Source organism: Zonotrichia leucophrys, chromosome 3, assembly GCF_028769735.1.
Source record: "Zonotrichia leucophrys gambelii isolate GWCS_2022_RI chromosome 3, RI_Zleu_2.0, whole genome shotgun sequence".
Lineage (NCBI taxonomy): Eukaryota > Metazoa > Chordata > Aves > Passeriformes > Passerellidae > Zonotrichia > Zonotrichia leucophrys.
The window spans coordinates 8,421,761-8,447,938 of NC_088172.1; the positions used below are offsets into that span (position 1 = coordinate 8,421,761).

At 35.5% G+C, this 26,178-nt stretch overlaps 1 protein-coding gene across 1 annotated transcript in view; it reads right to left on the reverse strand.

Moving 5' to 3' along the window:
* EYS (eyes shut homolog) overlaps positions 1 to 26,178 on the reverse strand; it is a 704,733-nt gene that overhangs the window by 443,837 nt on the left and 234,718 nt on the right. The window contains exon 21 of the mRNA XM_064707313.1: positions 3,193 to 3,314. Coding sequence (XP_064563383.1) covers positions 3,193 to 3,314 — 122 coding nt within the window. The remainder of the gene's footprint in view (positions 1 to 3,192; positions 3,315 to 26,178) is intronic.

The following is a 26,178-nucleotide window of genomic DNA, read 5'->3' on the forward strand; positions in this document are numbered from 1 at the left end:
AAAGAACTGAGTACTTTGGAAAGACACTTGATTAATTCTCCAAGTTCTAATATCATAATGATTACAGACAAGTTCCAAGCTATTCTAAATCATTAGAAACTCCAAGTCATTCAGAAAATTATGTTGCCTGTTATTTGGCAAGAGAGTTGAATAGATTTTCACTCAAAAGTTGGTAACAGCAAAGGAGACACAGGGGTTTTAATTAGGGTTTAATTAGGGCTAAACCTCAGAATTATTGATACAATAGAGGAGAAATAAGGAATTCAGCTGATACTAGGTGAATCTGTCCATAAATGTTCAGAGCCATAGTTGAGATTTCTTGTTATCATGAGAATTAAAATCACATGGCTCTGGAAATATATGCGTGAAATATATGTATGATTTTTTTCCAAATTAATTTATTTGCCATGTGTCATGAGCCAAACTGAAAACTGAGAAGGAAGAAAAAGATATTTCTCATTTTATCAGCTGAACATAAATTAAGTCAATTTAAAGGGGATATATTAAAAGCTATTCACATCCAACAATTCAAGCTTGACTACTGGTTCAGAATCTTTCTTATCTGATTTTTTAAAAATGAAAAGATGCGTCTGAGAAGGACTTATTTTCCTTTATTTTTTTTTCCTTTTGGGATGTGATTTACTTTTCTGTGATGGAATCCATAAAGAAAGATACTCATGTGACAGATTTGTTGATACTTCAGTTTTGCCAGATAGTTTTCATTTCAAGATTCAACAATGAATTCAAATCTAACTAGCCCCAGATAAAGAAAATCAACTCCAAAGGAAAGTTTTAAATTAGTAATTATGTTTTGAATAATTATTGTTTTATCACACATTTGAATTTGGTAGGAAAATGTTTCATTTTTCATTATATTCACTTTCTTTCTATACAAAAAAAAAATATTTTTAAGCTGTTGCACAATAAATTACTTAGTTTTTAAGTAACTGATGTTCTCAGCTGGACTTGCAAATATTTATGGAAAAGTAAATTAATGAAGATTATCAAGGCATAAAAGGAAGCTAAATTTATTATCCCTTATATTAATTTAAGTTGTAAGGGGTATCAAGTACTCAGTCACGGTGTGGCAAATTTCAAAGAAATTCAGAATATTCTGAGTATTGCTGCCAGCAGCTCAATTTACAGCAGGAAAATAAACAGTGCCAAAACATGGCCAAAGGCAAGAAAACTTCATTGCCTATCACTGATGGATTCTCAGATCACTTGCTGGCCTGACTTTGATCCAGACTAATGCCTGTCCAAAACAATGCCTGGGCACAGATCAAGAATTGGAATGATCTTTTCTGTTAGGCAATTATAATCCAGTTATCCTGTTCTAAAAACTACATTTAAGTTTAAAGGCATGACTGGATTTCCTCAGGTTCAGGTACCAGTTACTGCCACTGCTTACCTGCCATAACACAAACGCTTTGCCTTGTTGATGTAGCTTTTAAGAGAAAAGTATTAGTAAAGGAAAAAAGAAAAAACAAAAAAACAACACATTTTTTAAATTAAGAGTAATTATGCTCTTTTAGCATCTCTGAATACAAACAAGGACAGCTCTAATGATTGAAGTGAAATTGCTTTATAATATAAAAATAAAACATTGAGCTATACTAATTTTCCTTGGTATTGCCAAGTCTCAGAGTCACTTTCAACTCTAGGTACCTTTGAAGATGTTTTGTTTGGTGTAACCTGCCCCTTGTATATGATGATTCAATGGTATGTCTAATTTTCCTGTTCTGTTATGTCAGCTAGGACAAATAGCTCTGAGAAAAAATATGCCTGGTGCTTACACTTCAAACCAATTTTCTTGTGAATATTTTCTGTAGCAGTTCTGTATTTGCAAAATCCAGAAAAGTACTTCTTGAGCATTTTTATTCTCAATAAAAAATAGAAAGTCTTTGGATTTGTGCATAAGTAGTTGAACCAGCTATGAGTAAAATCAGAAGAAGCCCTGTTACCTCCTGCAATACATATAATGCTTTCTAGCTGGAAAAACTGGGAAAATGAAAGGACAGGTAAGGATTCATGGCTGCAAAATATCCATTCACCTAGAATTGTTCTTGAAGGTGATGGACTACAAAGAACTAAAAATATTAGAAAAATAAGAACCACAACAATTAAAATATTAAACAAATTTTTTTACATTTCATCCGGCTTTAAAAAGTGGAAAAATAGCAATTAAAGATATTTTAACAGTTTTCCCCAACATTGCTATACTTTCTATTATTAGAATAAAATATTTTACCAAACTAAGAAATTTTATACCACATAAAAATATAGCTCTAAGATATCACAAATAATTTTGGTTTAGTTCTGGACAAAAAATACTGAAATATATATATATATTTAATGTTATTTGACTTAGTTATGTTTAGCTATTTGGGAAATAAATTCTCCATTGTCAACTGTGGTTAGTTTCCTTCCTGATTATTGTCTGTATTACCAGGAATGTAATCACTGTACAACAGCTAGACTAGGTACCATGTACAGTTATTACACTCAGCTGTATATGCAGCCTCATCAGTGTGCATTAAGAATTTACAAGACTCTTCTAGTATTGACATCATAATATAGACAAACCCTGGCTTCATGGAGCAGAAACTGATTACTAGATTTTTTTATGGAATCTTAATCCTCATGCTAATGAAATAAAATAATTTTTGAACCATAAATGCATGCATGAAATAAAGATTAGGGTTTAAGTTAAAAAATATGGTTAGCGTCACATCCTCATTCTTTGTCTGAGGAGATATAAATTTTAGTTAAATTACTCTTTTGTTGGTATTTTAAGCCACTAGATGGCAGCAATGATATAACCTCCTCATCCAACTGCCCACTACCATTGCTTTTATTCTTTAAATCATCTCTTGTGTTTATAGGGCAAATATGACAGAAAGAGAAACTATATTTTCTTTGACAAAATTCATTTCCAAACTTAGTTAATAAATATTTTTTAAATAATACTTTTTTCTTTTCCTTTTTTTTATTTTTAATTTTACATATACCAATTAGTATATCTGCTGGCTTCACATGAAAATACAGTGAAGCACTATGTCCGTGACACAAGTCCTTTTCCCATTTGTGTAATAACATTTCCTTTCCAAGCTGGGAAACAAAATAATGGCTGGATGCATAAGCCTGCCCTTCCTGGAACATGACCATATGGTGAGGAGGTGCAATGCTTACCTATAGCTGTTGAAAAGGTCCATGCAGGTGCCATTGTTTCTACAAGGCTCTGAATTGCATTCATTTGATTCCTTTTCACAAAATCTGCCTTCCCATCCAGGCAAGCAATCACACTGGTATCTCTGTAATACATTTAGTAAAAGAAAAAAATCTGTTACTCTTCGTATTTTAATGCAATTACTAAAGTATTATTACTAGTTGTTGGAAGACATTAACAGACAGCAAAACAACTTTAGGAGTTTTTTAAAACCTGAGTACATAAATGAATTGCCACAGCATGATGGTGAAATGTGTAATGTACCAGCATTGTGGCATCTACAGGTGTTTAGAGACTGCAAATAACTAGTTTTTTTGTTATTGAAATTTTGGAACAGACAGAGACAATTATGTTTCAAATATGATCTTCACATAAGAAGCAAAGGGGATTTATTTAATTTTCTAAAACACTTAAAAATATAATAAATTAAGAATCAGAACTCTGAAGGAAGTCCAGACTGAACAGTTGAATAGACGTTTCTGTAATGATACTCTTACACTCTCCTGACCAATTAAAAGCTTGAAATATTTTATTGGAGCAAAGATAACAAAAAAGAAAGGAAAACAACAATTTAAAGTCACACTCGGGATGATTGTCCTGGAGTGTGCAACAGCTCCACTGATACCAGTACTTCAAATGAAGTTATTTATATGTATATCATATCTGGTCAAATCAATTTTTGCACCAACCAACTTGTACTTAGTATATTTGTGATTTATATTTTCTCAAGTTGCATTCTGCTTGTTTTGTGCTAACGTTGATGAACATTGCTGCTATGTTTGCTTGGGACTCACCCATGATTTCCATGTCACGGATGTTCTAAATTCACTGAGAAAAATCTTTAAAAGTCAGGAAATACAATGAAAGAGCATCTTTGTGAGTTAAGATAGAGCCTGGAATATGGGCAGATAACACCAAGTTTTGTGGGCATGTTGGTCTGCTGAAGGATAAGAAAGGCTTTTCAGAGGGATCTGGACAGGTTGGATTGATGGGCCAAGACCAGTTGTGTGACGTTCAACAAAGCCAAGTGTTGGTTCCTGCCCTTGGGCCCAGGCAGTGCCATGGGCTGGGGTAAGAGTGGCTGGAAAGCTGCCCTATGGAAAAGGACGTGGGGATGGGGGTGGTTGACAGCAGCTGAACATGACCAGTGTGTGCCCAGGTGGCCAAGAAGGCCGGTGGCATCCTGGTCTGTATCAGCAATAGTGTGGCCAGCAGGGCCAGGGCAGGGATTGTCACTCTGTACTCAGCACTGGTGAGGCCGCACCTGGAGTGCTGTATCCAGTTCTGGGCCTCTCACTACATGAAGGATTTTGAGGTGCTAGACTGATTCCAGAGAGGGACAACAAAGCTGGTGAAGGGTCTGGAAAATGAGTCCTAGAGGGAATGGATGAAGAAGCAGGGGTTGTTTGGTCTGCAGGAAAAGAGGCTAAGGGGAGACCTTATGCATCTCTACTACCACCTGAAAGGAGGTTGTAGCAAGATGGGGATCAGTCTCTTCTCTCTGGTAAGAAGTGACAAAACAAGAAGAAACAGCCTGAAATTGCACCAGGGAGGTTTAGGTTATATACTAGGAAAAATTTATTCACTGAAAGAATAGTCAAGCTTTGGAACAGAGTGCTTTGGGAAGTGGTTGAGTTACCATCTTGTAAGTGTTCAAAAAACATGTGGATGTGGCACTTAGGGACATGGCTTGGTGGTGAACATGGCAGTGCTACATTGACAGCTGGACTTGGTGATCTTAGAGTTTTTCCAATATTACTAACTTTATGATAGGAGACAGATTTTGTTCTTTTAAAATGTAATATGGAGAGATGAACTTGGAAAGAAAATAATTTGCTGTGAATTGTGCCAAAGAAAGAAAAAATCATACATTTGAGACAAATTACATTACTAGTCCACAAATTGGTGTTTCCTATTACATATTTACCCCGAGATTAGCTCAGTTGTTTACTGCATGGTGCTAATAACACCAAGGTTCTATTCCCTTATGGGCTATTAGTTTTGGAGTTGGATTTGATGATCCTTGTATGCCCCTTTCAACTCAGAATATTCTGTGATCTGTGATAATAGCCACATCCAAATATCTCAGTTATCTGCATATTTATCTGTGTCAAATGGGAAGAAATTGGCACTACTAACTCATACCCATGAGTAACCATCAAACACTTCTTAAAAACTGTTCTATTGTCAGGTTAGGTTTTCACAAGGAATGTGAGATAACAACTTGTTTCCAAAAAACTCTTCAAGAAATGGATTACAAAATGAAAAGTGAAAGGAGGCTTGCCAACAGTTTTGTTTAGAAAGCAGCAGTATTTTTTCTAGCTCCACTAAAATTATCTGTCAATCAAATGCTGAAATTCTGTTCTTTGCAGATTTTTCATTACATGGGGATTGTCACATCAAGCACAAAACCTCACTCACATTTATGTGTATCAGGCATTTATGCAGAAAAAGCTAAAAATTCTTACACAATATTTCATCTCTGAGTAGTTTTGCAGTAGTTGAAAGTGCAATGTTACAATAAACAATATGTAAGCAGATATAAAGGGTTTTTATAGGTACAAGTCTTCACAGAGAAGAACCTGAGAAGTCTGGTGGACACCAAGTTGGACAAGAGTCAGCAGTACTCCCTGGTGGCCAAAAAGAACAGGAGCATCCTGGGCTGCTTTGGGAGGAATGCTGTCAGCAGGCTGAGAGAGGTCATCCTTCCCTCTACTCAGTCCTGGGGAAACCACACCTTAAGTGCTGTGTCAGTTGTGGGCTGCCCAGCACAAGAGAGATATGGAGCTGCTGCACAGAGTCCAGCCAGTAACATTACTAAGAGATTGATGAATCTCTCAGATGAGAAAAGGCTGGGAGAGCTGGGATGGCAGTCAGGGCACAGCTCACACCAACAACATAAAATGACAAGAAGCTGCATAGTAGAAAGCATGTGGGGGATCAAGCAAGAGACTGAAGGAATAGGATTTGATACCTCTTTTTATGTTGTTCCCCTTTATTTACTGTAACTATGTATTGCTATCCATTGGAGACAGGTTAAAATAAATGGCACCTTTCAGTTCCTGCAAGTTGTCTTTTGTTTGTCCTCTAAAGAACACAATACATGCAACAATAACACGATAGTTATTCCTTGTACATAGCTCTCCCTTGTACAATATGTACCAAAGTGTGCTTAAGAAGAGTGGATTTTACCAGCTAGGGTAAAAAATTTCTGATCCCTTGCACACATATCCAGAACCACATATGCACATGAGCATGTCTTAATGCAATTTACATTGTGTGCTGTAAGTAGGTGCCATTTAAGAGCAACTGCATATTTCCCCTTCCCAAAACTGTAAATGAAGAATTAATCGTTTCCTTAAGCCCTAGTCAATGTTACTTCACTAGAAAATGGCAGCTGAACATCTGGCAAACAGAAACTGCAATGAAAAATATTTATTACACACAACAAAGATCTAAATTATGAACAAGTCCAGCCTGTCTTGTGTTGATAGATATTTTTATCATACAGATATATACTCCAAATATGTTTTCCATGTCTAGAGAAAAAAACTGAATTAATTTAATTTTTGAAGATACCCATGGAGTTGGAGAATTTTTGGGGGGATTTTAAAGTTTTTAATTCACAGAAAGAACAAAAAATACCTCACCTGGAGTCAGAAGCACCCAAAAGGAAACACAGAAACTTCCATTTGTTCTGTGTTCCAAATTCTTCTGCCAGACCATTTCTTGGGGTGCAACCTTCTAGCCATTAAGTCCAAACAAGATGAACCTATTGTATGACTACTTATCATTGGCACATAACTAGAGACGTACTCCAGCCTCTGTAGAAAACTCATCACAAAACTCTTGTCTGTCGGAATCAGGGCTTTTTTTTCCTACAGAAAACCTTCATGACACTTCATTTTGTTAGTGCTAACAGCAGTTCATTTAACCTTGTGAAATAAATGTGAACATAAAAACGTAAGCATCTGTGAAATCATATTTGCAATTGCTCTAAACCATATTGAGATCCTAACCACATTTATGCAGCCTTTTTTAATTTAAGGATCTTTTCTGAGTTGCTACTTTAGGGCTTTACTTTTAAGTTGTTAATTTAACTATTTGCATAATCATACAAATCTACTGACAAAATTAGATTGCTATTTGTCATTATGACATTGCTTTCATTGTGCAAGTTTATTTGCATTTGTATCCTAAATACGCAAGCTTGTTTAAAAACAAAATAAAACAGAGCAAAACAAAACCAGGATATCTGTTCATCTTCATTTGGTTTAACACTTACTTTTATTTTTACTATAGAAGTCTGAGGTAAAACAAGACCAATGCCAAGTGAAGTCCCAGCAAATACACTACTTTGCTGTCTTCTGATAATGAATTATTTACCTTTTCTTCACAGGTTGTGGGAAGAGTGAATGTATTAACCGTGCTGCTCCACAAATTAAGGAAATTTGACTTCTGACACAAAGAAAATCTGCAATTAGCTCTGTTGTTGCTGCTCTAGAAGACATACATGGCTAGCTCTAATATTAGTTAATAATGCTGTAATAATCAGATTGCTTAACTCACAGCAAAGAAACACCTCTGGGGCTGAGTGTCATGAGGTTTGCTATATGTTTATTAATACTGATGTTAATTGGAAGAACGACTACAATAAGTGATGCAAAAGAATAAGGTGGAAAAAAAGTGTGAAACATGGATTCAGAAGTAATGAAAAATTACAAATAAAAATATAATTTCTAAACATTAATACAAGTGATTGGTTCTGATAAAACTACTATTTAAAAATCACCGAAATTTTTTACTGAATCTTATTATTAGAATCACTAACAGATGTATTTTTATCTATTACTTTATTAGAAAATAAGACTTTATTTTACTCTAGCTATGTAAGTTACAAAGCCTATGTGGTGTTTTGTATTAAGCACTTAACATTGTGAAATAGCAGGGTAAATAACTTAAGTACTAGCTATCAACAGAAGTTGAGGTATAATTAGGTAATGCTAGGTATTTTTAAAGACTTCTAAATTCTCTTTTTTTATTTATATATCTTTTCCTATACAGTTATATCATAAAGATGCTGACCAGTATATTTATTTGTTCTTCCAAACCACTTATATCTTTTATAACCTAAGTTACTGTAAATTAGGTATCATCTGAAATAAAGGATAAACCAGGTTTTCTTTAATTCAAATTTTGAGCAAGGCTTACAGGAGAAACAAAGAACATTTTTAATTTGTTCATCTCTCTAAGATTTTAAATAATGAATAAGTTAAATTACCAAGAAAGCATATTTAAAACAGCTAGTACAAGTAAAATTAGGTAAGTTGTAATGAGTTTTTGCTTTACATTATAATAATTATTTTTATATTAAAAACATTTAATAAGTTTATGCCAAAAAAGTAAGATTTTCATCATATTTGAATAGCACATCGTTAGAAAAGAGAATCTTGCATTTTCATTCAGTGCAACTTCTGGCTTAAAATATGGCTGGCATCTAGACATGCTGTGTATTTATAACTCTAAATGAACTCTACTGTAATTTGTAACCACAAAGAAAATTATCTTAAATGGGAACACTTGTTATTTGCACTGCAGGTCTCTGTATACAACCATTTCATAAAATGGTGCTTTGGTAAAAAAACCATAATTATTGCTGCATTTGATACTGATAATTTTAAAATGGCACTTTATGTAAATGTATATTTTCATGAAAGTTTCGCTCTCTCCAAATTTAATCACAGCTAATGCTAGTAACTGGCTTCTCTTAAAATTATTTTAGATTTCATGTTACATTTAACACGCAAATAAATTCTGGCCTATACGTTTAAAATTTAGTCAATTATTTCCATCACTGCTCAAACAAGACAGACAGTTCTCAAAGTCCAGCTTAAATCTTGTTGGGGTTGGTTTTCTGTGTGGAGATTCACCCATAACATGCTGAGGCATGCAAACACGCAACATGGCTTTTACTAGTATTGACACAGATATTCCATTTAAGTATAGACAATGTTAAACATTATGTATGTATTATTTTTGGAGGGAAAAAAAAGGAAAAATACTCAATAACAAATCCAAATATCTGTGAATTTATGCTTTTTAGTAAATTCAAAATGTTATTTTATGAAATGCTACAAGAAATATGGACATAGAAGACCATAAAAAGTATTTAGAACAGTCATTAATAAAAACAAGTGTTACAGTCAAAGTGTTTTAAAAGCTGTTGATATTAATAAGGAAAGATTTTTCTAAGGAAAGAGGAAGGATTTTAGGGAAAAAGTAAGATTTGGTACTGGTCCAATCCATCAATAATTTTATGACAACAAACCAAAGTCAGTTGGAGACCTAATTAATAATAGGTGATAAGTCTTTTTTTGTCTTTGCTTCCTGACTGCTGCCATTTATTCTGTGTATACCTTTCTTTTGTTTCTCTCCTGGAGAGCTTACTAGGAAATGTGCCAATCAAATCATCATCAACATGACAGGTGCTGAACAGTGCAGGAAAACTAATGGAAAGCAACAGCCTTAGGTAGTTTGTGCAAAATAAACCAAATAACTAATCCAGCTAGTGACAGACATTTGAGTATCAGCCTTGGGTTGGTGGATCTGGGTTGATGTTTAGCTCAATTGTTCAATGACTAGAGAAAGGTCATGAACACATTCCTGTTAAACCAAAGTACTGACAGGAACTTGACCCCCCTAAAAGCTTGTCCAAAGCTTTCAGTTTGCTATTAGATCTCAGGTAACAGGAGAGCTGTGGGAATTAACTGTGATATTCCAAAAGAATAGTCCAAGTACTGACTAACAGAAATAACATCTTGCTTTTGAATTACAAACCTGGTGCTGCAGCTGATAACTTTTTAAATAAAGTAAGAAGATCAATAACTGGTTTCCATAAAACAAAGCTATCTTCTCCCTTAACATAATAGCTCATTCAAATTCAGATCTTAAGTGTGCAACCATTATGACATCAGTAGACTTCAGTCACCACAAAGTGCCATTTTTGCCAACCTCTGGCTCAAAAGTAGGGGAAAGTTGAAGAAACAGAGTGCTCCAAAAATACTTCAAACTAAATATCCTTAGAAGTACCCAGAGATTCAAAATATTATTTGATGTCAAGTCTCCTCTTTTGAACTTTCACTCATCCCTACTTTAAATTTATAGAACATTTCATTATAATACATTACAGGAAAGTAATTTGGAAGAATGAGAACTTGTATCCCACTCACCTGAATCTGCAACTCTTGTGGCTTGGCTGTGCTTGTTTTCAGAGATATGCCATCAATCTTTACTTTTTAAATTAGAGCAATAAGCACAGAAGTTTAAAATATACTGAAAACTTTCCCATGTATTTACTTCGTACATCTAGACATTTGCTGATGCCCAGGTAATGTGCATGTCTTGGTGAGAAAGTTCAGCATCTTTTCTCTCAAGAGTTTTGCCATTCTGAGCCCAGCATCGCAGTTCCTGGAAGGACATTGAGTACCTGGAACCAGAGAGGCTGGGTTTCCCAAAACAGAAATTCCAGTGTCCCCAGATTCTGAGGCACTAGACACAGCCCAGTTTTCTAGAATTTACTCCAGGACCAAATGGTAAAATAGTGTTTCAGATGTTTGATACATGTTCTCTGTACTGGAAACTAAATCTCAGCACTCTTGGTTCATACACTAAAAACTTGGATCAGTCTGTTTATCAGGGTTACCTACTGATAGCTGCATCCAGAAATGAAAAATTCATAGCAGCTTCCGATTGCAAGGGAATTTCTGTAATACTTATGATCTCAGAATGGCTTGTTACAAGAATCAATACTTTCTGGGAAAAGCACAAATTGTGTCCAACAGTCTAATTCAGTTGTTGCATAACATGATTTAGAAATAAGTCACCAAAAGTCAAGTACAAGCACTCTTTTCAAATCCAAATTATTTAATTGAAAAATCAATGAGAGTCTATTTTAGAGGTTTTTTCTTAAAACTATACTTAAAAAAATTAGAAATAGGTTGTTGGACAAGAAGTAAAAGAGATGCATTTTATTTTCTCAAGGGTTGCCACCATTTTAAACATGCATTTTCCTACAAGGAAAAGAGAGAGAGAGAGAAAAGGGAACTGTAAAAATAGAAACAAACTAGATAAACTGAGGGATGAGAGCATTACCAGCCCTCCTCATTTTTCTAAAACTGTACCAGTCGCAGGTTTTCCCTCTCTGCTTTAGAATGTCTTTGTTGTACTTTGTCTTGAAAATCAGAACGTGATTTTAAGAGCACCAGCTCAAGATTTTAGTAATGTGTCTCTCCTTTTCCTGAAAATTACAGGTTAATTATAGATTTTTCAGCATACTAAAGGACTGTTAAGAAGAGATTTCCATTTTGAAACATTTGTACAGATAGCAGAAAAGCGAATAGTATTCTTACAATAAAATCCTTACTTAATACTTCACATTCAAATGTTAAGAGGTGTTTTCTCCTCTTTCTCTATTTTCTTAATACAGAGTTAAAATTAATTAAATTATTATTTTGGATGAGGCAATAAAATATCAATCATTTGTGCAGCAAGTTGACTATGCTGTGAGCGTAGGGAAGTAATACTTTAAGAAATTATTACTTTGGATTTTATGGTTCAATCTGTATTTGGTATGGTAGAGGTTAACCACTCTTTACCTGTTAGCTCATATTTCATGTGAGAGAAAAAAAGGCTTTTCTCTCTGATAGCAGGAAATTTAAAGACTTTCATTCTAATCTTGTAAGGCTGTAAAAATATTTAATCTTAGCTATAACTTTTTCTGTCTCATTTCCACTCCCTGGGAGAGCTTGATCTTATTAAGGGCAATCTTTTGCAATTTGCATTTTTCTGGCCTTCCTGGAGTTTCCCTCTTATTACTTTAATGAAGTTCTATTTCTGGATATTGAAGGTGCTTGCCTACAAGACTTCAGGAAGCTCACACTTTTTAGTGGTATTGCAAACACTGTACCCACTAGCCCTATTTATTAAATCTATTACAATTTATGATGGTGGTGCAAAGTCAGAGCTTTTCTTCATGCTTTGGACTTCAGCAGCATACTGATGGGATCAGCAACTCATCAATAAGCCACACAAAAAGATAATTTGGGACTGACATTTTCATACAAATGTGATATATTATTTTTCTTTTCCTATTGGTGTGATTGCAATTGTGTCATTTTTAGACCACTGACCCTCTCTTTCTTTTTCTCGCTTCTCTCTTCTCTCTCTTCTCCCCTCTCTCTTCTCTCTTCTCTCTTTCTCCCTCCTTCTCTGCACCCCTAAAGATGTAGCATGTTCTTCTACTCATGGAATTCTACCCAGGTCCTGGCAGGAACTGGATGAAGGGTAGGATTTGTGCAGCCATTGCAGCTAAGGGGATGATTCTGAAAGGTATTATAAGCCAACAGGATTAAAAAAACCCCAAAAAGCAAAACAAAGAAAACTGAAAAACAAACCCCAAATCTGAAGTGCAAACCTAATGGAAATGTGAGGAGACAGTGGTAGATCCTGGAGGGATAAACTGAATCAGAGAGATTTAAATAGGGGAAAGCATTAGAAAAATAGGATAGGCAAGACAGATAGAAAATTGAAGATTCAGAGCAGCAAGAGCATGAAGGGACGTAAACTCTCACTAAGCAATCTTTTTTAGCATTTTTAGATCTTTATCAAATCTGATTTTGATCATCTTCTGTTAATGGGTTAAAGTAAGAATTGAGGAATGCTGTGAATAAATGTGTTTCCTGCAGGCTGAAACAAAAAGACTGCAAGAGCACTGTGAGAACTGGATCACCACAGGGTATTTTCTACTGGCCATCTCAGGCATATAAATATATGACCATGGTTTGTCAAGACTTATATGCAAGATCCCTACTCTTCTTTTGTCATCTACAGTGTCTTTTTTTTTTTTTTTTTGTCCTGAGGTACAACAATTCTATGTGAAATACTATTAAAATGCTAATATCTGAAAAATCAAAACACATACATGCATTTAAATATTAGAGAGTATCCAAAGGAGGGCAAGGAAGATGGTGAAGGACCTTGAGGGGAAGCCTGACGAGGTGTGTCTGAGGTCACTTGGTTTGTTCAGCCTGGAGAAGAGGAGACTGAAGAGAGACATCATCACAGTTACAACTTCTTCATGAGAGGAAGAGGAGGGGCAGGCACTGATCTCTTCTCTGTGGTGACAGTGACAGGACCTGAGGGAACGGCCTGAAGTTGTGTCAGGGAAGGTTTGGGTTGGACACTAGAAAAAGACTCTTTTCCCAGACAGTGGGGAGGCTGGAACTGGCTCCCCAGGGAAGCACAGACAGGACTGAGTCTGACAGAGTTGAAGAAGTGTTTGGACAATGCTCTTGAGCACAGGGTGTCACTCTTTGGGACGTGGAGCTGGACTTGATGGTCCTTGTGGAGCCCTTTCAATTCAGCATGTTCTGTGATTCTGTGACTTACACCTCCATGCGGTTTAATAAAGAAGGAAATCAATTCTCTCAGTGAAGTCTCAAATAAAAGTTATCCAAGTTCTACATTGCCATTAAATGTTATTCTCACAAATTACTTATTTTTCAGGAATTCCTCAACATTTTTCACCATTTGCAAACATAATAACCGATGCCAGTGTCCTCTTTACAAAACTTTGATACAAAGTGCTTGTTGAAACTCATTCCACTTGTTTGTAACGATATGGTTTCAAAAGAATGTTTTGAAATGATGCCTTAAGTTATAGCTTTTATATTTTTCAGGTTCTGTGCTGCTTTAGTGTGTAGTTTTGAGATTCATATTAAGGGATGGTAAGCTCTCTGAAGAGTCACAGAGTAAGGAGACAAAATAATTCCTTCTATAGCTGGGGACTAAGGACAACCAATCCAAGAGCATAAAAAATGGTGGATTGAAGAGAGATAAACAAGAGGGATGGGACTTCATGGGCTAAAGATATACTTGAACAATTAACTCTAATGTGCTAATATACCAAGATATAAAAATGTGAGACCTTGTGACCGATCTTCCATTTTGTGACCATTTTGGGTTTCTTTGTGGGTGTAGCCCTGGCTGGGCTCTTGTGCTGCACAAAGTGTATCCATTAAGGCCTTTTAATAAATATCTTCTTTATTTTTTAATTCCATCTAGCCTCTGTTCTAGGTCAGCCTTCACAAGGCATCAGTTTCTGGTTGGAAATCAGGCATCAGAATCAGAGAAAGAATGAGACAGAGGGGACCTTTCTGCATGTACAGCATAACTTTTCTTAAAACATTTTATTAAAAATATTAAGATACAAAAAAGCAAATATTTACCTGTCTTCTAAATAAATAACATTTAAAATTCTTTTTACTTTTTATATATCTTACTAAATTATACGTTCAACTATTTCACTTTGACCATAAGAAGAATGTAAAACTCTAAGTTGAAGTGACAGCAAAAAATTTAATTTTTGATATTAAATCAATACTATTCTGGGTGTAGGTTTTTTTAATTTTTTTTTTCTTAACTTTAACTGAAAACTTTGGTATAGTATTTTTTAAACTGTAATATCAAGGTTAACTTAGTGGGAAAAAATTGAACCAGTTTCTTAGAATCAGTTGATTTACAAAGGAAGTGCATGGTAGTATATTTGTTAAAATAAAAATGTAAATAAGTAATTTATCTCTGATTAAATGGTTGGTTCTGAAAAGTGTATGAAAATGTAGGAAATATTGCTGCTTTAAAACAATGAACATTAGAAGTTATTTTAAAAATAAAAATTATTTCAAGCATTGTCCCTGCTCTTTTTTCACTCACATAATATGTGCATGATGGAAAGATAATACAGCTGAAGAAAACACAGCAGAGCTCTCTAAAATTCTGTACATCTAGAAATCATGAGGTGATTGATAAGAAGTGTACCAGAACATCTTGCTGTTTTGGTATTTCATTAAGCATGCATACTCTGAACAGGAATAAAGAATATTTGTTTACTAATATATATGGAAAAAAAAAGTACAAGCACTCTTCTGGATTAGCTGCCACAATTGTATTCAATAATAGATGAAGAAGGAGGTTTCAATTTTCTAAGACAAACAGGATGGTGCTTATTGAGAATGCAAACCGTTAATTCATAATGAATAGTCCATCTAAAACATGAAGATGAGAAGCCAACTGGGACTTTTATGTAAAAAGAAAAAAAATGTTTGGAATAACCATTCCATTAGAAAGAAATTTCAGCATAATAAAAAGGACTTAAGTAATGAAGCTGGTGAAGGGTCTGGAGCAAAATTCTCATGAGGACTGGTTGTTTATACTGGAGACATAAAGGCTCAGGGGGACCTTATCACCCCGTGGCACTACCTGAAAGCACAGTTAACAATGTGGGAATGGGTATCTTCTCCTAAGTTACATCTGACAGGAAAAGAGGAAATGGCCTCAGGTTGCACCAGAGAAGATTTTGATGGGATTTTAGAGGAAAAAACATCATGGAAGAGGTTATCAAGCAGGGAAATAGGCTGTCCAGGGAGTAGCTGAGTCACCATCTCTGGAGGCACTTAAAAATTGTGCAGATGTGGTGCTGAGGGACATGGTTTAGTAGAGGACTTGGCACATCTGGACTAACAGTTGGACTTGAACTTGGAGGTTTCTACCGTAGCTGATTCTATGACTCTAACCACGGCCTGGACACATTCCCAAAATACAATTTCTCAGCTATAACCATGTAAGCATTGCTGTGACTTTTACATTTCTGGAGAATGATGTTTATTTAGTGTATTAGTTTGGATGAGATAGTTAATTTTCTTCCTAGTAACTGGTACAGTGCTGTGTTTTGGATTCAGGATGAGAATAACATGGATGGCATTTTAGTTGTCGCTGAGCAGAGCTGACCTTAAGTCAAGAACTTTTCAGCTTCTCATGCTCTCCTGCTACTGAGTAGGCTGGGGGGCACAAGGCTGTGAGAGGACACAGCTGACCCTGATTGACCAAAGGGCAGCTGTGATGCCATGCACAACACACAAAAATGATGAAAAACTGGCCAAGTTTTGGGTAATAGTGCAGGCCACTGGGCATCAGTTTGTTGGTGCTGAGCAATTGGTTTCGTTTGCAACACTTCTCTTCCTTGGATTTAACATCTCTTTCTCTCTTAATGATTTAACTTCAATCATTAAACTTTTCTCAGCCCCCAAGTTTTCATTCTTTTAGCCCTCGAATTCTCTCCCCTGCCCCACCAAGATGTGGAGTAGGCAAGCAGCTCTCTGGTGCTTAATTGCTGTCTGGGGTTAAACCTTGACATAGAAATTAAATCTGCAGTGCATTTTTCTCTCAGCTACATGCTAGAGACAAAAAGAGATAACAAAGACATTCTGATATACCCTTGCTAGAAAAAGGCTGTGTTTGATGTGATGTGCTTACCTGACAGTTTAGAAACGGAAGGAAATTTTGGGGCTGAGAATCAACAGCATCATAAGAAAAAAATTATACATCTGACAGTAGCAATGAAATAATTGGGGCAATTAAAAAAAATAAGCATTTAGACAACTACTGTAAGGAGGAGATATATTCAGTAAAGACAGGGGAGAAAAGCCTAAGGCTGTAAAAGTCTGGATTTTCTTGGCATCCATGACATTCAATACACTTCAACTGGATCAAAACTGGTATTATATCAAACAACTATTGTGTATTAATTACCCAGTTTTAAAATCAATTCCTGAATATTTTTTTCCTGATATGCATTTATTTGAGCTTTTTTTTTTTCTAAACCCAAATTGAGTCTAAATTTCTATCATGCTAAGTAGGTGGGAGTGGAGATAGAGACTCCAGAAACTCCACCTAAACTGGTGGGGTCTTGGTGCACCTCTTGATCCATCCTTCTAATGCTGAAAGCCATGATTAGTATTAGAATTTCTCCCCAGTCTTTTTTCTTTCTTTTTTTTTTTTTTTTTTCCAAAAGGATGTTTTTAATGCTAAAAAATCACACTAAAAACTTGAAAAACTTGCTTCTTTTGCACGGTTCCTTTCTCTCCCTTTGGTCAGTTACAATTCAGCATTGCATAGAAAAAACCTAAGATTCTTTTAATCTCTCCTAATGAAAGGCACACAGCTACTAATAGAAATAGTATAGATTTTTCTATTGACAAAGGTTTAGTGGAGAAAAACTGAGAGCCTGGAAGGTAGGAAAACAAACTGGGAATACAGCCAAAACCAACAGAAGTAATATAGAGCTGGGAACTTGGAAGCTACAGATGTACATAATGAAGGCTGAGGAGAAAGATCTGAGTTTCTACATGGCAGCAGGTACTGTGAGAAGGTGTACTTGGGCTACTGCTCATAATTACAGTTACTAATAAAGTTGACATATTTAAAGCATGTAAAAAACACTGTCTCAATTATTGTTCATTCCTCAAGCATGAAACAAGTATCACAACCTGACTAAAAAGCATATGTCCACAGCCAGAGGAGACTGGGAATGCTGCCTAGGTAATAAAATGAAAATGCCAGACTCTTTGATATGCCTTTTGTGTCTTTCCCCTGTGGGTACACATGCAGAATGTGTATTTTTGTTCTCTATAGCACTGGGACTTTTGCTTGCAGATGCTTTTCAGTTTTGGACGTTTTCAGAAATCATTTAGTGACAGTCATCCCAGATGTATAACTAAGCAGCAAGTGGCAATAGAGTAAATTAGAAAGTGTATTATGTTTTTCTCTGCTATACAAAATACATTGTTTTTCCTAACTAAAGACAAAAAAAAATCTAAACAAAAAAATCCACCATCCCCCACTTCCCCACCCCCAAATCAGCTCAATAAATGAAACTCAGTCTCTTACACTATATTTGTATTTTCAGACAAAGCTAATTTTAATTGATATTTCTGTGCTTATTTTTAAAAATACTGCATATATTTTTTTTTAGAGTTTGAAAACAGTAAAATCAGAAATTATCTGATAATATGAGTCTTACATGATAAATTTCTAACAGTTTTGTGGACTCTAAAATAGTTCTACAAAATCTGTGAGGTGCAGATATTTGTTTCTGAGGACATTTCAGATACAGCCTATGCACTCATAAACTGAAAGAAGCCAGACCATTTTGAAAACTTTTGCAATCCTCCACCAGTGATCTTTGTCTTTTATCTACATTGTTTTTATATCTCAGTGATTGCATTTGGGCAAGGTTCTTGAGCACTACACAGTACCTCAAGGAGCACGTATCAATAAACAAAATATCTTTGTATTACTCAGAATTAAGGAACTAATAACTCCTTACTAGGCTTGTATTTCATATGTCTAACTCAACTACATCAAGACAGATGTTACACTGAGATATAAGTCAAGCTTATCATGTGGTGAAGCTACCTAAAGCACCTAGGCACTCACCTCTCAAAGAAAATGGCATGGTACTTTCTATGGTATCTGTCAGTGCAGTGCTAACAACTAGCTGGTTCCTTCATGATTCAGTTCAGTTCAATAGCATACCTCTGCCAAGTGGCAGACTGTCAGTAAGAACAGCCTAAATTGAGTTTCTGACATCTTTTAGGGCTTGGGACAACATGCAGAGTTTTTTCAAAACACGAATGCTGGGTTTCATTGAAATGGTATGACACGCACTGTTATAGACCAGCAAGAGTTAAACTCTTTCAGAAAATCACTTGGCACATTTTGTCTGGCTGTGTTAAATGGATCACTGATTTTCCAGTGGGCACAAAACCAGACAAACATATGGACAACATTTATAGGCAATCAGTACATTTACACTTAATTTGAGTACCTCAGCTGACTAATGAGGGGCAGACTTAAAGCCAGAGATTTCCAAGCTGTTGTCCATACTGAGATCACAAACTGCTGTTTCAGAAGACTTGTCCTTTATAAATCTGTTGGCCAAAAATTTTAAAATCGACCATGTGTTCATATGCTTCTTGTTGTCACGGTTCTTATCGTTCTGACTCATTAGTGTTTTTGTTTACCCAAGGACTAAGATTTGGACATGAATTTCTCATTGGTCCTCAATTAAATATTCTTTGTCATACAGTGGTCTCAGTGCACACAAATCCAATCACTTTTGAAAGAAACTGAAACAGAAAATGTGCCCACCTAATGCTCTCCATAAGTCCATAAAACAGCAAGCTTCTCCCCCCAAACAAGTATATAGTTTGCAGCCAGCTCTCAATACTCATTTTTTCACTCTGGGGTTGTCTATGTTGCTTGCTAATGTAGTATTACACTTAGTTCAGTAATACCCTTAATTCAGGTATACTATAAAATATGAGTGAAAAAGACTGAATTTTTCCTTTTTGAGTTTTGGAATTTGAAATGGGTTTGGATTTATGATGCCTTGTGCTCTGATAAACATATACTATGTTTACACAGAATGTCCCCACTGTGACTACTTCATGCTTTCAGTGAAGTACCTACATAACTAAATTTACAGATCCATTTACAGGACATTTTTTGTTTAAGTAAGAAAAGCATAGAAATGTGACCTTAAGTCACATATAATCTAGTGACTAGTAACTAAAAGTCTGATTCTATCTTCACACAAGTCAATCTTAAATATTTTTACTCTAAGATTGTATCAAAAGCACTTGAGCTTCCTATCCTTGCATACTCACTTGCACTCAAGTCGAACAGTTGTTAAACTACTGCTGCATTTTCCAATGGAGATATTTTAGTGCCACTTTCTGCTGACGTAATTTTCTCCACCTAAGTGATTTCAACAAGTGCGAACCAGCTTTTTATAAATTCTCAATGTAAAATATTTCTGCAATGCAATTCTAGGACTCTATTTTTGGTTTTTTCTATAGCTGTAAACCATTCTCATAAAGGTTTACCTGTTGTGAAAGGTACATATTAACCTGTAGGTGTTTTGATGAGATACAGGTATCAAGTTTCTGTATTGGAAAATCATACATAAATAGACACTGGTAGGGACTTCTGGAGATTGTCCAGTTCCCCCGTTCCATTGCCCTGTTTACAGCAGGGTCAACTATAACACTGACTATATAACTCAACTATAACAGGCTGCTCAGAACCTCATCCTGTTGAGTTTTTCATAAATCCAAGGATGGGTACCTCACTTCGAGGCAACATATTTCAGAGTTACCTTTATGGTAAAAAATATTTTCTTTACATTTTAATGGACCCAGCATTATTTCAGTTTGTGGCCTTTGCCTATTTGACTGGGAACCACTGTGGACTGAGAAAATCTGGCTCTGTCTTCTTTACTTGCTGGGGTACTCTAGGGGTTAATGTATTGGCACCTCAGATGGACACACAGTCAGACTAATTTCTCAGAAAAAGTGTGATAGTTTTCTTCATGACTCTGTCCTCTTGGCATCTCCTTTTTTTGTGTATAGAGAGAAGCAGGCCTTCTGCAGTCCTAACATGTTTATCAGAAGGTCTCTCTAAATCACTGCACCCTTTCCTTGACAAATGAGTCTGTCATTTCACTTGATTTTGGTTGGCCAATTTCTTGTTGTCAAAGATACTTCTGTCCCTTTTGATCAACTCAATCCCACACCTTCCTAGCCTCAATCCTGTGGGAAAGTCCCACGGTCCTGAAAGATGAAACTCTGTTATCAATATCAGTTATGTAAGCAGTTGTTGTCCAGCAGGATTCATCCACACTCTCTCAAGCACTTCCTCTCATTGTTGGGATTGTAGGGAAAAACATTGGAGCGACCATGTCCTTTATCATGCTTCTGGAGACATGGAGTCACCTATGGTGTGTTCCAGGTCTGCTCTGGCCCTATCATTAGTACCTACATGGAAGAGCAGCAAGATATGATAGTCCCAGGGCTGGAAATGGCTTGTTAGCCTCACCATGGCATCCCAAATCCAAGCCCTTGGAAAACAGCAATCCTACTTAAACAACAGGTTTGTTGCACTGGCAGATGGGGACCTTCATCCCCAGCGTGGAGTCCCCCCGTACTGCCACTTGCTGTTCCCTGTTGTGCTGCTGAATGCTTCAGGCTCAGATGGTTTGGACAATTTTTTGGCATAACTCCCAGTCCCTCATCTGCTACAAGGACAGTGAACCTGTTCCACATACTCATTAAATAAAAATACATAATGAAATTAATAAATTCTTTTCATGTTTTGTTGCTTCTTGGTTTCACCTCAGGAGGAGTTCTGATGAAATTCTCTTATATTTCCTTTCTTGGTTTGTTTTTGGGTTTGGTTGTTTGTTTGCTTTTTCATTATTCCCACTACAGAAGGTCTAGCAATTCCTGAATAAAAATTGTGGCAATAATTGGCATTTCCTCAGTTAGAAAAAAAGGGAAAAAAAGGGGACAAAACATAGGTGGAATGCAAGGAATTACTTCATGTCACCTCTGTATCTCAGTCATTCTTGTTCTCCAGACACTCAATGTGACACTGAGCATGTGTGAATGAGTGAAAACCAAACATGACATTCAGAATTTTTCCCAGGGAAATTGCAGTGGTATTTAATCTTCAGACTACATTATAGATATTTGTTAAGAAAGCAAGTCTACATTAATGTGGTGAAGCTTTTGTTTAAAATAATCTGCTTTGCCTATTAAATGAAACATATTTCTGTACAAATTTAGCTCAAAACCAGTACTAGCTTGAAATATGAGAGATACAGTGTCTGATTAGAACAGAATTAATCTGGATAGAAATACATTTTATTGAGACATCCAGGGGATGCTGGCTGGTATTAAAGCTGTACTGAAACAAACATAGTAAAGCATTTATGCAATATATCAAGTCGCTGTCTTAGCATAAAAGTTTCATGAATTATTAAAAATATTACTAGAGAACCCTAAACAAGCTTTCTTTTTTTACAGCAGATCCTAAAGGTAATGAAGATTCCTGACTATTTTAGAGCCTTGGCATCATGTCTCAAAGAAGAAAATGCATATGCAATTAGTGCTTCAGAAAGCTTCTAGTTAACCACTAGTTCTGATAAGTATATGTGCAGGTGTGTCCCTACTTAGGGTTTCAATAGCCCTTGCAAAGCGTGTTTGAAGGCAGGACTTAAAGTAATGTGGGAGAGTAATGAGGAAATATTCAAAGTCTATCATGATTATTTTGAAAGGAAATTTTGGTCAAGAGTTTTGATTTCAGTCCAACCGCATATGACAAAGTCTTGCATTTTCACAATTCCATGACTGACCTGCGGAAATCAATTAATAGGATTGCTCACTAAATGAATGAAATGTTTTCCCAGTGCTTTCAGAGTCAATTCTCCTGTAAAAGAATAAACTATTAGAATAATCTTGAAAATTATTTTTTCTGGGAAATATCTCAGCATATTTCAGAATTTTGTTATGCAAAAAAACAGATTCTATAAAAGCACAGTATACCTTTAATATAATTTAGCTTTTTTTTTTTTTTTTCTCTGAAAGAGGTTAGCTAAGCAACAGAAACAAGAGCAATTGACTCTTACAACAAGTAACTCAGTGCCTAGTAGTACACGACCTGGTAAATTGTCACAGGTGTTCCTCAGCTCCCTCTTTTCCATTGTCATAAGCAAAAAAGGAAAGGGGTCAAATGATAACAAACAAACAAACAAACAAACAAATAAATAATATTGCAAGATATGGACCCTGGGCAGGGTCACCTTCCACTAGATCAGGTTGTTTCCAAGGATGGGGCATCCATAACTTCTCTGAGCAACCTGTTCCTGTGGCTCATCACACTCACAGCAAAAAATGTTTAGTCTGAATGCTTGGAACACAATATTAAAATCTAAAGGAGGACAGATTGGAGAACTTTAAAATAACTAAAAGAAATGAGATAGTGAGTCTTTCTCTGGGCTATTTTCTTTTCCAAGTGCGACATAATTTTCCCAAGCCTGAAGAGGTTAGCAGCTAAAGAGACCTAATGAAACTAGAAAATGACCTCCTAGTCTTTGCATGACAAACATTAATACATAACTTGTCAGTTGTACATGTTTTATGTGAATTATTTCACTTTTTTTTTTAATACAAACAGAAATAAGAGACTTTTCTTTATTCCTGCAGAACTTATTTTGTTGTGAAAGAGCTGCCATATGTAATTCATAATTGATGGAGTGGGAGTAACATTCGCATTTTCTCTAGAAAAGTAAACAGGTGCAAAGCTATTTAGTATACTTTAAGCAAAAGAAAACACCCTTGCTTCTATATGGAGAATTTATTTCATATTTAATTAATTCTTCCAGTTAACTATTGTGTGTTGTGTTGCAAGGACATATATGTGGGAAGCTTTCAGAGAGTGACTGAGCACCGATGGATTTCACCTTAAACTTGTTTCAGAATCATTTCCTTGTGGTCCCGTACCTTTCCATGACCTTCTGCTCTCTAAGTCTGCTATGTACATGCCATTACGTAATTCTCTGCATCTAAGTTTCCTTTTTTAGTATTCCCTTCCTTATGAATCAATGACATTTTGTAGTTTCAAGTCTCTCTAATACCACTGCCAGTCTTTTAATGCCTTCAAAGGTACAAACTCTTCATTTCCCACCTCAAGTGTAACATTAGTCTCCATGGAGTGCACAAATCAAATTAGGGTTATGCTTTCCACAAGTAGGCCACAATTCTCCAGCTTCTTCCTTATGTTGAGAAGTTCTTCACTTCTTCCCCTGCTGTCACTGATTTTGTGTGTCCAGCCTCCTCACTGTGGGCAAAAATTAAAGCACACCATCTGGGACTACCTTCCTGTATCTTTACCACATTGATTTGCCTTCTGTTCACAAGTCTCATTGGAAAGCCAATCTTTAACTTCCTCTTAATCTCCATTTCCTCCACTCTGTGACAGTATTATTCATTCTGTAGACTATTTAAAATTCAGTTTATGAAAAAGATAATAGAAGACTTTCACTCCTATGGTATTTAGTGATCTCGTTGGTTGAAGTTACAAATTTTATATATATCTGCTTCTTCTTTCAAAAAGATCAAATTAAAACATGTTAAAATAATGTCATAAATAAAACAAATAAATAGAAATATGATACTTGTTTGCCAAAATCATCTTTCAATTAGATGAGTAAAGCATAAATATCATAATCACTCTATCCAGGTAATGTATAATACCACAGATCAATACCAAGGGCATTATCCTAAGTCAGTAAATCAATAGTTAATTTTGTGTATTCCAATGTCTCTGACTCAACTGGACTTATTAGAGCATAAAGGAGTACACCAAATAATGACTAAGTTTTCAGTCTTTTTACTGGTATATTCGCTATAGTACAAGCCAGAGGAGGGAGGTATTTAAATAGATCTTGAAAAAACCTTTTATTGAAGGAATATGAAGAAACTGTTCCTTTTTTTTTTTTAGCTAAATGTAAATGGAAAATGAAACATTTCAGGGATAGAGAGTCAAATCTTTGGGGCAGCACAGTGAGTTGTATCAGCAGCAAAACTTTTCAGAATGCTGCAGTTGCTACTTTTGGGTTGAACTACAGCTGCTGTATAGTTCTTCTCCAGGATGTATAATTGGCAATATGAAACTTTTTTGTCCTGCATTCACAGTTTCACCACATGGGTACTCTCAATGAGGTCAATGCATAAGCTTAAGTCACACAGAAATCAGCTTGAATTTATTTGGCCCGGGGACAATTAAGAGCTTGTCATTTGTTATGTACCTTGGACGCCATTCATGGTAAGTTGAGGTTTCAGACCAACTTCTGTAGCAGTGCTTGTTTGCTTTGTTTAAAGCTTAGAGAATTTCCAGTCCCACAGAAATCTAGAAACTTCATTGATGCAGACCTGTCTGCAGACCATTTATTTCCTTTCAAATGTTAGATCACCTGCTCTCATCACCTAGGAAGATGATCCGCCTGAAGCACTTTGAGTGCTTCTCAATATTTTAAAATAAGTTATAGGCTTTAGAGATCATTATTATTCTTTTCTCTGTTTAGCATAAAGCACAAAAAAATCAGTTTTACAAGGAAATTAAGTGTAATGTACCAATTTAGGAAATTGTTTTAAGTTAGTCCAAAGACCTGACTAATTTCTTTTTGGGTAACTTAAGCTTTTAACAGTTAGGTACCATGTACTTTATTCCTCAATGCCAGACCTCTTTTCAAATCTTTTCCACAATTTATGCAATGAACTAACCTACTTGTTCTTGAAATTTAAACTGTCAACTTTATTTTTTTTTGCTATTAAAAAAAAAGAGTAATAATCTCTCTCCACCCTTCACATAAGTCTTCCATGCAATCCAGAACATAAGTTCCTATAAGACCTGAATTACATGATTTCACTTTGTTATATGTACTTTTATTTCTCCCTTATCAGTTTAAAAACAGAAACCAAACAAGAAAATATTTTTTCTTCCAGTTCAAATTAGCATTATTGTCCATTGTTTTATTGCAATGCTCATTTCCATTACATTAAATATTATGGAAAGGGAAATAATTGCCTTTAAATTCAAAAGGATAGAGAGTTAATGACAAGAAGAACATGGGACTGCAATGCAAGCATTATCATATAACTATAACTTTACCTACAGTTTATTTTCTTTACTTTACTATGTGGTAAGTACAGAGAAATAATAGCTTCCAGAAACAAAGCTCTAAAAGAAACATCTATTATAATTTTCTGCATGAGTCTCCACATACAATAAAGTGACAGGATTTGCATTATAATTTGACATACAGAACAACACAGGCAAAAATTGAATTCAGAGCTATTGTTAAGATACTATTTTCTTTTCTTTTTTTTTAAATGCAAATACCCCAAAATAATGTATTGTGTTATATAGACTGTATACATGATCTGATCTTATATAAATCATTAGGGACAACATATCTTTTTGTCCCCCAACAATACCTTGAATTAATTATTTTAACTTTTTAAAGAAGAATTTGCAAATTACTCTGGTGAAACTCTATCATAAGGTAGCCATTATTCAGATGCTGGCTGGGCATCAGTGATCACTTGGAAGGTGTGAGCCATTGCCTTTGAATCACAGGACTTGTTTTATTCTTTTTTCCTCCTCTCTCCTTTGCTTTTTAAACTATCTCAACCCACTGTTTTTCTTCTGTT